Genomic DNA, 17,255 nt, shown 5'->3' on the forward strand with positions numbered 1-17,255 from the left:
CATGAAAAAATACACAACTTTTGTTCTTAACCCTTTTTTTGTCATGTAACAGATGACACTAATTGAAAGGGGTTAGCGGGAAGTATAGTTCAAAAACTGTGTTCTCAAGAAAAATACATTGGATAAAAAAAAAAAAAATAAATAAAAAATCACATGTTCAGTAATAATTGTGAAAAAAGCTCATTTAAGATTGCACTCTCACCAATGCAGTGCTCATTTAAGGTCACATCTCACCAACAGGGTGCTGGTTTGTAAGAATTACTTCACAGGAAAGTACTCAAAAATTTTACTACCCACTTTGATGCGCTTATTTATCCGCACATGGAATGATTCCACAACTGAGAAGTGTTTGCAATGTAACCTTCCAACATGGGTTGGTGATATAATTAAGTGTGTTCTCGTGTGTTGTTGGCACTTTATTATAAACTTCACTCTTAAAGTAACCCTGCAAACAAAAGCCAGGAGAAGTAAGGTCTGGCCATCTCACAGGTCAAGGCCTGAACAACCTCTTCCGATTCACTGACAATTGTACACACTACGTAGCACTTCCCATGATCCTATCGAATAATGTGCTGTACAATCATCATGTTCAAACCCCATGGTTTGTTGCAAGTTGGAGGAAAGATCTGCAAGCAATATTGGAAGATCGTCTAAGATTGCTCAGTATTTATCACAATTTAAGGTGCCATCGATAAAGAATGGAGCACTCAGTTCTCACCAATTATTCCATGCCAAACATTCACATTCCATGAATGCCGATGATCAACTTTGGGTAAACACTGTGGATTTTCCCCACATGCTAATAATGCTTGTTGCGTTGAGTAAGTGTACTGTGGTCTGTTGAAGTTGGCTCACTGGAGAACAATATTTGAGCAAGGATATTTCTGTATTTTCTGAGCGAGGGAAAGATAAAACATGATATTTTCTACTTTTCAAAATTTGGCAAAAAGAGTTATCTGACTATTTTTGATTCACGACTTATTGTCGAGAGTTATGATTCACTGCATCTAATATCTTAACTTCTTAGGCCATTCCCTTTTTGTGGTCGTACATTTCGCTTCGTGTAGAACTGTCAAATGACCTAATTAAAATGACACATGTGATTGGAAAATGCTGAGCACAAAGGTTTACAACATTATTGACGTCTCTGCCACTTTCTCCATAAATTTAAATGATTTCAGTTTATCTTCTATTTTAATAGCCTGCATTAGTCAGGTTATGAGAAGCATACTTAACAAATGAGGGTGATGTGCAAGCATTGAGATCAAGTCAAATAAAGAAAGAAAGAATGAATGAATGAATTAATTAATTAATGTTTTAAAACAGCTACGCAGAGAAAACTGCAAAACACTGGGTCATTCATCACACATACATTTTTATGATTTTGGTCCCACGCATTTTTCTCATGAACATGAGAGTCCACCAGTGCTCTTGGCCCACTGCACGAGTGTAGGATAGAGAAACATAAGTGCAATGGTGGAGTGCTATGGAGCATTGGGGGCACTAATGAGACATAATTCATTTAGCGGACATTTATTTTGAGGGCTTTAAAATGACTGCCTTCTTCCCAGTGATGGCTAGCTGCTGCTGTGCTGGGCCCATTGCATGAAGGCACAGGGTAGTACGTTGTTGTATAACACAGGTTATTCATGAGAATGGTCTTATGTTCCACAGAGGACACTCATGCTGGTGAAAGATGGTAATGTCACGTACAAACATTTTATGTAGTGTGAAAAATACACTTTGTGCATCCCAATTTGTGATCTGTGCAGATGGTGTGTACGCAGTGACAACACAGCAGGGCCAAGTCGCGGAATGGTGAACACCGTAGCAATTTCTGGATGTGGACATTTGTGCCTTGGTGACGTCTCTTGAATGTATCATGAACACCTCAGAAAAATGGACATACTACAATGTTAAAATTTAAGACAAATGAAGATAGGAAATCTTAGATCTTAAATTGAGATCAATGTGATTGGGTATCGTGACTGATGTATTTGAATTTATGAGTTACTGATAGATACCTGGATCAGTCTTCACAACTAATGTACATAGTTTAAACAAAACAGAAGATTATCATTTAAGACGTGTTCATCATTCAGTAGCTGGAAGTAGTGACACACTGTATCATCGTGCCTAGAGACAAAGGCAAGAGGAGTAAGTTTGTGTGCAGTTGTGGTATGGAATAGCTGGGCCATGAGAACAAAACAAAAAGGTGACTATATTGGAAGAAGAACAGTCAAAGATAACATAAGACCACATCACACTGACAGACCTGCCACACAGTGTTTCCTACTCATCATACAGTCAAGTTGACACCTCGTGTAAGGCTGTTACAGTGGCTGGTTCATTTTACCACACAACAATAGAGTCCTATAATAAACATGTTGGAGAGTTATGATTGTTTTGGCCCTAACATTGTGGCTTAGCACTATTTTTATCCTGTTTTATTTATCTACAAACCTTTGTATTTATTTTTAGGATGGAGCACAATCTATATCATGTAAAGAGACGTAAGAAGTATGTGAAAATGTCAGTGGAGGTCAAATGTGAATGCAGACTTTTTAAATGTTATATTACAAAAGAAAGAGGTAGAGAGGCAATACCTATGAATTTCAGGATTGGCAAGAAAATATGTTAAACCACATCCTGTCATACTACTTTCAAAACCTTTAAGTGAATAATGAAGAAAAGGAAAATAGAAAATTGTTTTATTAGTGTTGTGATGATATTTGGTTTGTAGGGTGCTCAACTGCGTGGTCATCAGTGCCCATACAAAGACCCAATTTTTTACACAGTCCAATCTTGCCACTGTCACAAATGATGATGAAGACAACACAAACACCCAGTTCCTGGGCAGAGAAAATCCCCAACACGGCCGGGAATCAAACCCGGGACCCTGTGATCCAAAGGCACCAACGCTAGCCACTAGACCGCGAGCTGTGGACTTATTGTGTTGTGACTACATTTAACAAAAACTCTTAGTTTCTGCCTGAGATTTTACAGAACAGCAGTTTATTTATGCAAGACATTTTGATTCTGTAGTACTGTTTCCCAATGCAAAGGAAAATGACATGAAAGTTTGGAAACACTTGCTTACTTAATTCAGTCACTACAGAAAACCTCACATTGTTACTTTGCGAATATTACTGCCATCATTCCTTTTTTTCTTTCTTATGTGAAGTGTCTCTTCATCTAGTCTCTGAAGTAAGGTAGTAAAAGAAACATACATACTTTAAAAACTTCCCAGGTATTTTTTGACAAATATGGTGTTAACAAAAGTAAGAAAACTGTTACAAGTAAACAATTTTGCAGGACTTGATATTTTTTTGTCCATTCAGGGATAATATAGCTAAAGGAATGGTGTAGCAATCTGTACAAAAAGTTACAAGTATGTCCATTGTGATTTACTATCTATGGACTTAATCAAACATTTGACACGCAATAGCTCACAACCATACTCTTTTAGGATCAGCACTTCCTTCTGCCAACCCCTTCAATTCATGTATTTGTTCTGACTTTTGCCACACTGAATATGAGGGAAACATTCCACATGAGAAAAATATATCTAAAAACAAAGATGATGTAATTTACCAAACGAAAGCGTTGGCATGTTGACACACACACACACACACACACACACACACACACACACACACACACACACACACACACACACACACAAAATTCAAGCTTTCGCAACCAACGGTTGCTTCACCAGGAAAGAGGAAAGGAGAGGGAAAGACGAAAGGATGTGGGTTTTACGGGAGAGGGTAAGGAGTCATTCCAATCCCGGGAGCGGAAAGACTTACCTTAGGGGGAAAAAGGGACAGGTATACACGCGCGCATGAGGGGGAGGGGGGGAGAGAGAGAGAGAGAGAGAGAGAGAGAGAGAGAGAGAGAGAGAGAGAGAGAGAGAGAGAGAGCGGGGGGGGGGGGGGTGTTCACATCAGCTTTTGTCACCATTTATAAGTCACCAGAAAATACAAAAATAAGGATTTATTCACCAAACCCAGTGATAATTACAGGAAGCTTTTTCATTGTCATTATTAACAACATGATGTTACAAAATTTACTGTATAAACAAGCTTAATGTATTACATTGAGCACAATTATTCATGCTGTGAAATTTATCCCACATCTTGATCTGCATAGCGGCAAGATTTCTGGGCAGTCAACATTATGGCACAGTCCTGAATAGGAACTAATAATTCTAATTTCACGAACCAGCATTCCAGTTCTTTAACAACTGATATGGATTCGTATTTTTACAAACACATTAACAACTGTAGAAAATAATTTCTCTCATATATCTGATGTAAATTCATATAACTCTAGTGCAAATATAACAAAGTTCACTTCAAAACTTCATAATACAGAACACTTGAATTCTGCACAACATTGCAACAACAATAATAGTGTTGCTACCCAGTAGTTGTGTGCTGCTGCTATGCAAAGAAAATTATAAAATAGAATGTAATGAAATCTTTAACATTATCGTACAACAAGAATTTAAAATAAATCAGATTTTATTTACAAAGTACCAATTTTAAATAATTTGAGTTTGAACTAAATAAATCCACAACCCTTTGATCATGTAAAACTTTGATTTATATTTTCCAGTTCCTCTGACATTCTAATTTGGAAAAGTAACAAAAAACTAGGGAGATTACTAACTTCAGTGGAAAACAATAAACCAAAATGACAAGTGTAAAAACTTGGTACAGAAAAACTTTTATGTTCCAGTTTAAGATGGTAGAAATATCCAAAAGTACATACAAATTTATTCATGAACAACAATTCTTCAACTCCTCTGCAACAGCTATGCTCTTTCACCTTTTGTACTATTACAAACTTTTAAAAATCACTGAAATTATATATGTCATAAGATTTGATTTTTGCATAAAATATTAATCTTCGCAGTGCTAAAATACAGCTACCACTCAAGTTTATTATCATTAGAGTATTAAGTAACTCTACATATCCTCTTAAAATATTGTGTGTGCACTGCTTATCTGAATCACATTCGCATAGCAAAACCAAGATCTGAGGGAGGTAGAACTTTTAAACAAAAAGCGACTATGTAAATTAGTATTCATCCACAAAGGATGATAACATACAATATGGTATCATTCACGAGATATCGATTTATCACTGGAAGATAGTTACATTAGGCACTGACGTGGCTGACACTGAGACACCATACTTAAAAGTTTCTTAAGTATCACATTCTCTGTCCTCATCGAATCACTCTTCATTACACACACATATCACAAAAATAAAGACATTCTCTAATTCACCAATAGTCATGTATGTTTCAATTTACCATTGGCTTGGGTTGAATTAACGCTGGTTACCGACTCAGTTGCCTGGATTACAGCTTGCTGGATGCTAACTTCCACAAAATGCTGATAGACTGGTTTCATTACCTGAAAATATTGTGATGTTCAGTCAAAACTCAGCACCACAATCAATGAAAAATTAAAATGTGCATTTGCACTTTTTTAAAACTGAAAATGCTGACAGCACAACAATCTACTGTTAAATTAAGGTTAGGTAGGTAACCAAAAATTGGACCGGAAGAATGTATTGTAATATGACTTACATTTTGCCATAAGAAGTTGGCCATTTCATCAAGTTGTTCTCCAATTTCAGACAGCTCTCCACTGTACCTATAGAAAACCACACATCCACCAGTTGCAGTAAGAAACATGAATAGTATTCAATTTGTTCTATAATAAAATAAAATTTTATTATGTGTACTATACCTGATATATGCCCATAAAATGAGCACCAAAAGTGATGTTCCCATCGTTAAATTGCACATATTTGCCATTGTATAAATTCCCAACAATCCAAAAATCCCAGATGCCAAGTAAAAGACAACAGCAATCGACAGGAAAACAGCAGGTGTCCTTGCAGCTTTGAATATATTTTTGCTTTCATTGTGCAGTTTAAATTGGACAAACATCTCATCCAAATCCTAGGACGATAAGTTTGGTAAATTTCACATCTCCTGTAATTGATATACATTTGTTCGATAAAACACTATGACTTACTGAAGTACCACTAACCTTTTCAAGAGCTTCCCTATATTTTTCTGAAAATTCATCACCTCCCATTTTACGCTTACTTCGGAACTGGTGTATTGCTTTATCTTTAACACGATTATGTTCGGCCTCAAGATGAGCTGAACTGAGGTACGGCTTTGTGCCACCACACACTTCTTCCATGTCATGTTTGTAAGTGTCTTTTGCTACTGCCACGGCAGCCAAGTTGTTACCCTCAGCTGTTGCCTGAAAACAAATAATGATTATATGAATTTTAAGTGGAACAATGAATATTAATTTCAGAACATTAAACAAGTAGAAGTAATAAGCAGTGGGGTTACATTCAGCTTAAAAGTTATTTTAACTATAAATTTATTTATATGGTATTCATGATGTTACACGCATGAACTGGACTTTTCACAAAGTTTCAGATATATACAGATGTAGCAAAAGATAACTTGCAGAAAATACACATACTACCAGGTAGTAAGAGGAACTGAAAACTCTCAGTTTGGAAACAGACAATCATAATGTAGAAAGGCCTCGACCATATCTGCCATAATATTTACTGGGACATGTTACTTATTCTTTGGAACAAAAGAACATAGTAATAAGATGCCATGTGCCTTGTATATTGAAAGTTACAAGTACAGTTTTTGTTTCACAACATTAGCAGTGTTGACGTTCTTAGCTAAACTTCGAAAATTGCATTATGTTAAAGATGAAATAAAGATAGTTTGTTATAAGAAAGATGACACTATAAAGTTAACTACACATCAGTTATTGCAGGACAGTATCACTGCTGTGCTGTAAAATGCACTAATTTAACTGTATATCACAATATAAGACAGCATGGATGTAATGGTGTATTTGTGCTGCAACCTTGTTGCTATCACATCGTTGATCTGGCTGTTACAATTAAACAGTGACATATTTAATTTGCAGCATCATTGTTGACCTTGCTGCTTGCTCCATCCCAAGCCAAGCCAAGCAAGTGTATCAAGCTGGTCTTTGTTTCCGACAGGGATCAATGCTATCTGTCCTGAAACTTTAGTTGTGATTGGCTGTTTTAAAGTCACTAACCATGCTGCTGTTACGCTGACTGCTGCTTATTACACGGTTTCCCAGAAACCGTATACAGACAGTTCTATTTGTTGTGAGCTTTGAAAATAATATGATGAGTGAGACCTATGATCGATTATTTTATTTCAGACATGTTTTTAAAACACAATTATCAAGAACCAGAGGAATACAGATGATCAAAACTGCATCATATTGGGTAAAATTAGGCTCAATAATTTTTGCAACAATGTGGGAAGGATAGACAGCTACTCACCACAAAGGGGAGGTGTTGAGTTGATGGGCACAATGAAAAGACAAAGATATAAGCTTTCAGACAAAAAGTCCTTTTCCTGAAAGAGGAAACACACACACACACACACACACACACACACACACACACACACACACACACACACAAAAAGGACTCCATTCTTGACTTTCCATAATTTAATAATTTTTGGGAATTCATAACATTGTTTCACTTAACATTACTCAGCTGTTGTTGTTGTTGTTGTTGTTGTTGTTGTTGGTCTTCAGTCCTGAGACTGGTTTGATGCAGCTCTCCATGCTACTCTATCCTGTGCAAGCTTCTTCATCTCCCAGTACCTACTGCAACCTACATCCTTCTGAATCTGCTTAGTGTATTCATCTCTTTGTCTCCCTCTACGATTTTTACCCTCCACGATGCCCTCCAATACTAAATTGGTGATCCCTTGATGCCTCAGAACATGTCCTACCAACCGATCCCTTCTTCTGGTCAAGTTGTGCCACAAACTTCTCTTGTCCCCAATCCTATTCAATACTTCCTCATTAGTTATGTGATCTACCCATCTAATCTTCAGCATTCTTCTGTAGCACCACATTTCGAAAGCTTCTATTCTCTTCTTGTCCAAACTATTTACCGTCCATGTTTCACTTCCATACATGGCTACACTCCATACAAATACTTTCAGAAATGACTTCCTGACACTTAAATCTATACTCGATGTTAACAAATTTCTCTTCTTGAGAAACGCTTTCCTTGCCATTGCCAGTCTACATTTTATATCCTCTCTACTTCGACCATCATCGGTTATTTTACTCCCTAAATAGCAAAACTCCTTTACTACTTTAAGTGTCTCATTTCCTAATCTAATACCCTCAACATCACCCGACTTAATTCGACTACATTCCATTATCCTCGTTTTGCTTTTGTTGATGTTCATCTTATATCCTCCCTTCAAGGCACCATCCATTCCGTTCAACTGCTCTTCCAAGTCCTTTGCTGTCTCTGACAGAATTACAATGTCATCGGCGAACCTCAAAGTTTTTATTTCTTCTCCATGGATTTTAATACCTACTCCGAATTTTTCTTTTGTTTCCTTTACTGCTTGCTCAATATACAGATTGAATAACATCGGGAAGAGGCTACAACCCTGTCTCACTCTCTTCCCAACCACTGCTTCCCTTTCATGCCCCTCAACTCTTATAACTGCCATCTGGCTTCTGTACAAATTGTAAATAGCCTTTCGCTCCCTGTATTTTACCCCTGCCACCTTTAGAATTTGAACGAGAGTATTCCAGTCAACACTGTCAAAAGCTTTCTCTAAGTCTACAAATGCTAGAAACGTAGGTTTGCCTTTCCTTAATCTTTCTTCTAAGATAAGTCATAAGGTCAGTATTGCCTCACGTGTTCCAGTATTTCTACGGAATCCAAACTGATCTTCCCCGAGGCCGGCTTCTACTAGTTTTTCCATTCGTCTGTAAAGAATTCGTGTTAGTATTTTGCAGCTGTGGCTTATTAAACTGATTGTCCGGTAATTTTCACATCTGTCAACACCTGCTTTCTTTGGGATTGGAATTATTATATTCTTCTTGAAGTCTGAGGGTAATTCACCTGTTTCATACATCTTGCTCACCAGATGGTAGAGTTTTGTCAGGACTGGCTCTCCCAAGGCCGTCAGTAGTTCCAATGGAATGTTGTCTACTCCGGGGGCCTTGTTTCGACTCAGGTCTTTCAGTGCTCTGTCAAACTCTTCACGCAGTATCTTATCTCCCATTTCATCTTCATCTACATCCTCTTCCATTTCCATAATATTGTCCTCAAGTACATCGCCCTTGTATAGACCCTCTATATACTCCTTTCACCTTTCTGCTTTCCCTTCTTTGCTTAGAACTGGGTTTCCATCTGAGCTCTTGATGTTCATACAAGTGGTTCTCTTATCTCCAAAGGTCTCTTTAATTTTCCTGTAGGCATTATCTATCTTACCCCTAGTGAGAAAAGCCTCTACATCCTTACATTTCTCCTCTAGCCATCCCTGCTTAGCCATTTTGCACTTCCTGTCGATCTAATTTTTGAGACGTTTGTATTCCTTTTTGCCTGCTTCATTTTTATATTTTCTCCTTTCATCAATTAAATTCAATATTTCTTCTGTTACCCAAGGATTTCTACTAGCCCTCGTCTTTTTACCTATTTGATCCTCTGCTGCCTTCACTACTTCATCCCTCAAAGCTACCCATTCCTCTTCTACTGTATTTCTTTCCCCCATTCCTGTCAATTGTTCCCTTATGCTCTCCCTGATACTCTGTACAACCTCTGGTTCTTTCGGTTTATCCAGGTCCCATCTCCTTAAATTCCCACCTTTTTGCACTTTCTTCAGTTCTAATCTACAGGTCATAACCAATAGATTGTGGTCAGAGTCCACATCTGCCCCTGGAAATGTCTTACAATTTAAAACCTGGTTCCTAAATCTCTGTCTTACCATTATATAATCTATCTGATACCTTTTAGTATCTCCAGGGTTCTTCCATGTATACAACCTTCTATCATGATTCTTAAAGCAAGTGTTAGCTATGATTAGGTTGTGCTCTGTGCAAAATTCTACCAGGCGGCTTCCTCTTTCATTTCTTAGCCCCAATCCACATTCACCTACTACGTTTCCTTCTCTCCCTTTTCCTACACTCGAATTCCCGTCACCCATGACTATTAAATTTTCGCCTCCCTTCACTATCTGAATAATTTCTTTTATTTCATCATACATTTCTTCAATTTCTTCGTCATCTGCAGAGCTAGTTGGCATATAAACTTGTACTACTGTAGTAGGTGTAGGCTTCGTATCTATCATGGCCACAATAATGCGTTCACTATGCTGTTTGTAGTAGCTTACCCGCATTCCTATTTTCCTATTCATTATTAAACCTACTCCTGCATTACCCCTACTTGACTTTGTGTTGATAACCCTGTAGTCACCTGACCAGAAGTCTTGTTCCTCCTGCCACCGAACTTCACTAATTCCCACTATATCTAAGTTTAACCTATCCATTTCCCTTTTTAAATTTTCTAACCTACCTGCCCGATTAAGGGATCTGACATTCCACGCTCCGATCCGTAGAACGCCAGTTTTCTTTCTCCTGATAACGACATCCTCTTGAGTAGTCCCCGCCCCGGAGATCCGAATGGGGGACTATTTTACCTCCGGAATATTTTACCCAAGAGGACGCCATCATCATTTAATCATACAGTAAAAGCTGCATGCCCTCAGGAAAAATTACGGCCATAGTTTCCCCTTGCTTTCAGCCGTTCGCAGTACCAGCACAGCAAGGCCGTTTTGGTTATTGTTACAAGGCCAGATCAGTCAATCATCCAGACTGTTGCCCCTGCGACTACTGAAAAGGCTGCTGCCCCTCTTCAGGAACCACACGTTTGTCTGGCCTCTCAACAGATACCCCTCCGTTGTGGTTGTACCTACGGTATGGCTATCTGTATCGCTGAGGCACGCAAGCCTCCCCACCAACGGCAAGGTCCATGGTTTCATGGACATTACTCAGTAATGTATCATAATTAAACTCTACATGTGGCAGATGTATTACATTAAGTAGTTGTAGACAAAAGCTATTAAAATGTTATCTTAGTTTGAGTACCAATTAACATTTAATTGAAAACTGTCTGGAGGAAAAAAACTATGAATAACTTTTCAGTTTTTGGCTGGTGGAAGTATCTCTAGCGTGAGCATTCTGCATTCAAAGTAGGCACACCATACCGCCTCTTCTTTCTCCTTGCCAGTAACATTTCTGTCATCAACAAATCGCTGTTACTATGATCAAACAATGGTGAGAACATTGTTCTCATTTCATACCGTTACACATAACACAAACTACCGGTGTGAAAAATTGCAAGGTGATGCCTGCAGGGAACAGTGGTGTTACTGCGTGAGCAGGTTGCCATATAAACATATCCTAATACTTGATAAACATATGCTACTATTCCCACTGTCACAAATAACATTCTTTGGTCACTAAATGACTGTACTTTGACATGAGGACCATCTGCTAATGGTGTCACTTTGTGTAACCACCTCCATCACCAACACATAATTATGAATGACTTTAAAGGGTTCTTACAACATTTATTAGTATGTCTGTCATGGAGGAACATTTGACTCTTGACCAGTTGTCTTTGAGGACCATTACAAGTGCACTGTGTTTCTGTAATGAATACGCAGACAAAACACTATTTGCTTTTCAAATTGCAAGTGAAAGGCCAGCAAATTTTCTTTTTGTATAGATGTTTTATGGTGAAAAGTACAAATGACTGAGAAATATCTACTAAATACAACATTCACAAATATTTAAACAGGAGACATTAGTGGTGTTTATGAACAAAAGAACAATGGAAAGAAAAAAAAGGATGCAGAAATTGAAGTCTACAGACAGCTGAAGCCAAACTTAAGACACCAGAGCCATGGGAATACAAAGAACAGTGATCTTGAAAAAGATGCTGCCATAATTTACAAATGAAACTAACAACTTCTGTTATAAGCAACAATCATTTGGTTACATATCTGCAGAACAGATGTCACATATCTTATTACAGTTAGCATGCTCTAAGAAGAAAATATGGAAAAAATGATGAGATTCAAATGTGGAAGACACATTTCAACACAAGGTGAGAAATGTTTGGTTTGTGGTACAATCATCTGTTCAGCCTAGTAAGATGCAATGTTATTATGACACACAAACTATGAGAGTAGCTGAAGAATGACCAGATCTAGCAGTAGCAAGTACAACAATGAACAGAAGTACTCAGCAAAGTCAATGACACAAAACAGTTGCATATCTGACTAGTCACTTGGGTTATAAACAACATGGAAAATAATGAAAGGTACCACATGGTTATAAATCTACACATCAGGACTCAGCTATATGGCAGACATGAGTTTGTGTGCTATGAATCCAGAGATAATGTTCTGCAGATTTTTTGACTTTTGAATAGAGTAGGGGAAAGACTGATAATATCATCAATCACTCTACATCAGATGAGCACTTAATTAACAGGCCATGTAATGTTGCTTTTCAACAACAACAACAACAAATTAACTATTGAAAGCTTAAGCAGTTCTAACCAAAGAAAAAGGGTTTAATTAATAATTTAGTAGAAACCTACAGTAACAAATTTTTATTATTAGCAATAGTCAAGAAACTTATTGAAACATAGCTAAAACCTACGAAGTTTCTGTGATGATTATTTTTATTACCATGTGAATTGAGCATGATGTGTTGATACAGCATTACCTGGAGTTATTGCGGATACCAACAATACTTTTTGTCCTCACTCCAGTCCTGAGATACGTACAGTATCTTTCATTAGAAGAATGATAGAATTATGTGGGTTACCTTTACGTTTTTAAAAAAAATGCAAAACGTGCGCACACGACCACAGTCTCTGGCTGCCGAGGCCAGACCATGCTTCAATGCAGTTACATTCCATCCTAGATTACACACCATTCATTGTTTACCTCTAAGTTTTGTTTCCTGTTATATTATTTTATAGTGTAAGGTAACATTTCATTTTGTACAATGGTATTTGTCATTTCACCTTTGCCTACTTTGTGTGTGTTTAACCACGGCTCCAAACCAATTCTTAATATTGAGTGCTGATCGCCCATCAAAAACATGTACATCTCAGAATTATTTTTGGCATCAGATATAAAAACCCAAAATGAAGCAGAATAGCATATAATATAAAATACTATCAACTACTCACCAAGCAGCAGCGGGGGAACACACACACACACACACACACACACACACACACACACACACAAAAGAGTTCAACTTTTACCAGCTTTTGGAGCCAAAGGCTGCTCCTTCTGGCAGAAGAGTTGAAGGGGTAGGAAGGGGGGAGGGAGGTGAAGGTAAAGGACTGGAGAGGTTTAGGGAAAGGGGTAAAGTATGGAAGTCACCCACAACAATATCATCATGCAATGCTTCAATGAGAAAAATTACTGAAAATGCTCTAGGAAGGCAGCTTATGTAATTTAAAAATGAAACTATTTCAATATACTAAATTCAACACATTATTCCTGAGTATTGTAGAACAATGAAGAAGCTTAACAGTACAATGTAAACTTACAACAAGCATGGATTTTGGTTCTGGTAACTCATCTCCTTTATATATTTCAATGTATGATTTGAAATACTGTAGTAATTCTTTTGCTTTCACTTTCTGACCAGCAATTTCTTTTGGCACTAAATTTTCAGGTGCTAGTAACATTGGAATCAGCCTCTGCAGCTGAACCTTGAAGTCATTCTCAATATCTGTAACAATTGTAAATTTTTCATAGTTAACATGCTACAAGTTACAAAAAAAATTCAAGTGGAAAGACAGGTCACCTTTCAGTTACTCTTCAAAGACTGAAAATGATAATCGATCTACATAGCATCACAAGCTATCTTTTGTATTAATGGCTCTTAAAATTTAAATTTTGACTGACAATACTGCACATATAAACACACCCACACATTTCTTTTCAGTTTTGTGGCTGTATCAACCATTGGGACATGTATAGTTTAATCTCAAATGCCCTTCATACCTTACTACAGGATAGAAAAACTATGTTCTGTGTTTTTTTCCCTAATGTGTGTCTGCCATATAAGCCTGTGTAACACAATACATATGGGAAAAACTATTACCTGGAGGCAGCAATACAGATATTGACAATAGTTAAGATCAGGTGTTCACTCATCCTGCATAGATACTAATGGGATGAACGGAATTCCCTATGATGAGATTAAACAAAAAGAGATCATCTGTATCAACAATTTGTTGGGAGCCACTGAAGGACAATATTATGTATGGAAATCGGCAACATAATGCTATTAACAATAAAGATCTGGAACCCTGAGAGGTTAAGTGTTATACATGATAAATGAGTCTAATATATGACAAGGCAAACTAATATTAAGTATCTATGGCGAAAAAAAAGGAGGCCAACATGAGGCACAATAGTGAACAAATGGGGGGAAAAACGTAAGGAACGAATTTCTGAAATTGGGAAACAAAAAGAGTGAAAGACAAAATACAATGAAAGAAAGGAGGAAACTAGGGTGCCTGCTTAGCGCACAAGTAACTGCGGAACCAGTATTTCAGATTTGGTATGTTCTCCCCTCCGCATTTTCTACAGGGAATGGGACACCATTGCCTCTAAAATTAATGTGTCACAACCAGAGATGTGCTCAGAAGGCAACTTGTTATGATTGTTACAGACAACTGTATGATCTGTAGCAGGTTAACCAAAAGCGCAATCTAAAGTTGAATAATACGATTCTTGAAACAGGACTATAAAAAGGGAGAACTGATCCTTATATTATTTTGTTGAAAAATTAGTAATTTTGTTCCTTATAGTGTGTGTGGAGATATTAGTATACTAACATTTGCATGAACTGAACCAGAAATTTTGTTTTTAGTTTGTTTCAACCCCCCATGAACCACAGACCTTGCCGTTGGTGGGGAGGCTTGCGTGCCTCAACGATACAGATAGCCGTACCGTAGGTGCAACCACAACAGAGGGGTATCTGTTGAGAGGCCAGACAAACGCGTGGTTCCTGAAGAGGGGCAGCAGCCTTTTCAGTAGTTGCAGGGGCAACAGTCTGGATGATTCACTGATCTGGCCTTGTAACGCTAACCAAAACGGCCTTGCTGTTGTGGTACTGCGAATGGCTGAAAGCAAGGGGAAACTACGGCTGTAATTTTTCCCGAGGGCATGCAGCTTTACTTTACGATTAAATGATGATGGCATCCTCTTGGGTAAAATATTCAGGAGGTAAAATAGTCCCCCATTCGGATCTCCGGGCGGGGACTACTCAAGAGGACGTCATTATCAAGAGAAAGAAAACTGGCGTTCTACGGGTCGGAGCGTGGAATGTCAGATCCCTTAAGCGGGCAGGCAGGTTAGAAAATTTAAAAAGGGAAATAGATAGGTTAAAGTTAGATATAGTGGGAATTAGTGAAGTTCGGTGGCAGGAGGAACAAGACTTTTGGTTAGGTGAATACAGGGTTATAAATACAAAATCAAATAGGGGTAATTCAGGAGTAGGTTTAATAATGAATAAAAAAATATGAGTACGGTTAAGCTACTACAAACAGCATAGTGAACGCATTATTGTAGCCAAGATAGACATGACGCCCACGCCTACTACAGTAGTACAAGTCTATATGCCAACTAGCTCTGCAGATGAGGAAGAAATTGATGAAATGTATGATGAGATAAAATAAATTATTCAGGTAGTGAAGGGAGACGAAAATTTAATAGTCATGGGTGACGAATTCATGAGTAGGAAAAGGGAGAGAAGGAAACATAGTAGGTGAATATGGATTGGGGCTAAGAAATGAAAGAGGAAGCCGCCTGGTAGAATTTTGCACAGAGCACAACTTAATCATAGCTAACTCTTGGTTCAAGAATCATGAAAGAAGGTTGTATACATGGAAGAACCCTGGAGATAATAGAAGGTTTCAGATAGATTATACAGGGTGATTCAAAAAGAATACCACAACTTTAAAAATGTGTATTTAATGAAAGAAACATAATATAACCTTCTGTTATACATCATTACAAAGAGTATTTAAAAAGGTTTTTTTTTTCACTCAAAAACAAGTTCAGAGATGTTCAATATGGCCCCCTCCAGACACACGAGCAATATCAACCCGATACTCCAACTCGTTCCACACTCTCTGTAGCATATCAGGCGTAACAGTTTGGATAGCTGCTGTTATTTCTCGTTTCAAATCATCAATGGTGGCTGGGAGAGGTGGCCGAAACACCATATCCTTAACATACCCCCATAAGAAAAAATCGCAGGGGGTAAGATCAGGGCTTCTTGGAGGCCAGTGATGAAGTGCTCTGTCACGGGCTGCCTGGCGGCCGATCCATCGCCTCGGGTAGTTGACGTTCAGGTAGTTACGGACAGATAAGTACCAATGTGGTGGCGCTCCATCCTGCTGAAATATGAATTGTTGTGCTTCTTGTTCGAGCTAAGGGAACAGCAAATTCTCTAACATCTCCAGATACTGTAGTCCAGTTACAGTAGCACCTTCGAAGAAACAGGGACCAAAAACTTTATTGGCTGAAATGGCACAGAAAACGTTCACCTTAGGCGAGTCACGTTCATACTGAGTTGTTTCCCGCGGATTCTCAGTGCCCCATATACAGACACTGTGACCGTTGACTTTCCCGTTAGTGTGGAAAGTTGCTTCATCACTAAACACAATCTTTGAAACGAAAGATTCATCTGTTTCCATTTGAGAAAGGATAAAATCACAGAAATCGATTCTTTTAATCTTATCAGCTGCAGACAGTGCTTGAACCAATTTCAGACGATAAGGTTTCATAACTAACCTTTTTCATAGGACTCTCCTTACAGTTGATTGTGGAATTTGCAGCTCTCTGCTAGCTCTGCGAGTCGATTTTCCTGGGCTGCGAACAAATGCTTGCTGGATGCGTGCTACATTTTCATCACTCGTTCTCGGCCGTCCAGAACTTTTCCCTTTGCACAAACACCCATTCTCTGTAAACTGTTTATACCAACGTTTAATACACCACCTATCAGGAGGTTTAACACCATACTTCGTTCGAAATGCACGCTGAACAACTGTCGTCGATTCACTTCTGCCGTACTCAATAACACAAAAAGCTATCTGTTGAGCGGTCGCCATCTTAGCATCAACTGACGCTGACGCCTAGTCAACAGCGCCTCAAGCGAACAAATGTACAACTAAATGAAACTTTATAGCTCCCTTAATTCGCCGACAGCTAGTGCTTAGCTCTGCCTTTTGTCGTTGCAGAGTTTTAAATTCCTAAAGTTGTGGTATTCTTTTTGAATCACCCT

At 38.1% G+C, this 17,255-nt stretch overlaps 1 protein-coding gene across 14 annotated transcripts in view; it reads right to left on the bottom strand.

Annotated features, from left to right (window-relative positions):
• Nucleotides 1–3,981: 3,981 nt before the first annotated feature.
• LOC126198503 (atlastin) overlaps nucleotides 3,982–17,255 on the bottom strand; it is a 144,632-nt gene continuing 131,358 nt past the window's right edge. For all 14 annotated transcript variants that reach the window (XM_049934988.1, XM_049934886.1, XM_049934963.1 and 11 more), the window contains 5 exons: nucleotides 13,504–13,688; nucleotides 6,075–6,296; nucleotides 5,769–5,983; nucleotides 5,606–5,672; nucleotides 3,982–5,429 (listed from right to left, as the gene is read on the bottom strand). In XM_049934988.1, the coding sequence (XP_049790945.1) occupies nucleotides 5,307–5,429; nucleotides 5,606–5,672; nucleotides 5,769–5,983; nucleotides 6,075–6,296; nucleotides 13,504–13,688 (812 nt within the window). In that variant the 3' untranslated portion in view covers nucleotides 3,982–5,306. The remainder of the gene's footprint in view (nucleotides 5,430–5,605; nucleotides 5,673–5,768; nucleotides 5,984–6,074; nucleotides 6,297–13,503; nucleotides 13,689–17,255) is intronic.

The sequence above is a fragment of the Schistocerca nitens genome, chromosome 1 (assembly GCF_023898315.1).
Source record: "Schistocerca nitens isolate TAMUIC-IGC-003100 chromosome 1, iqSchNite1.1, whole genome shotgun sequence".
Taxonomy (NCBI): Eukaryota; Metazoa; Arthropoda; class Insecta; order Orthoptera; family Acrididae; genus Schistocerca; species Schistocerca nitens.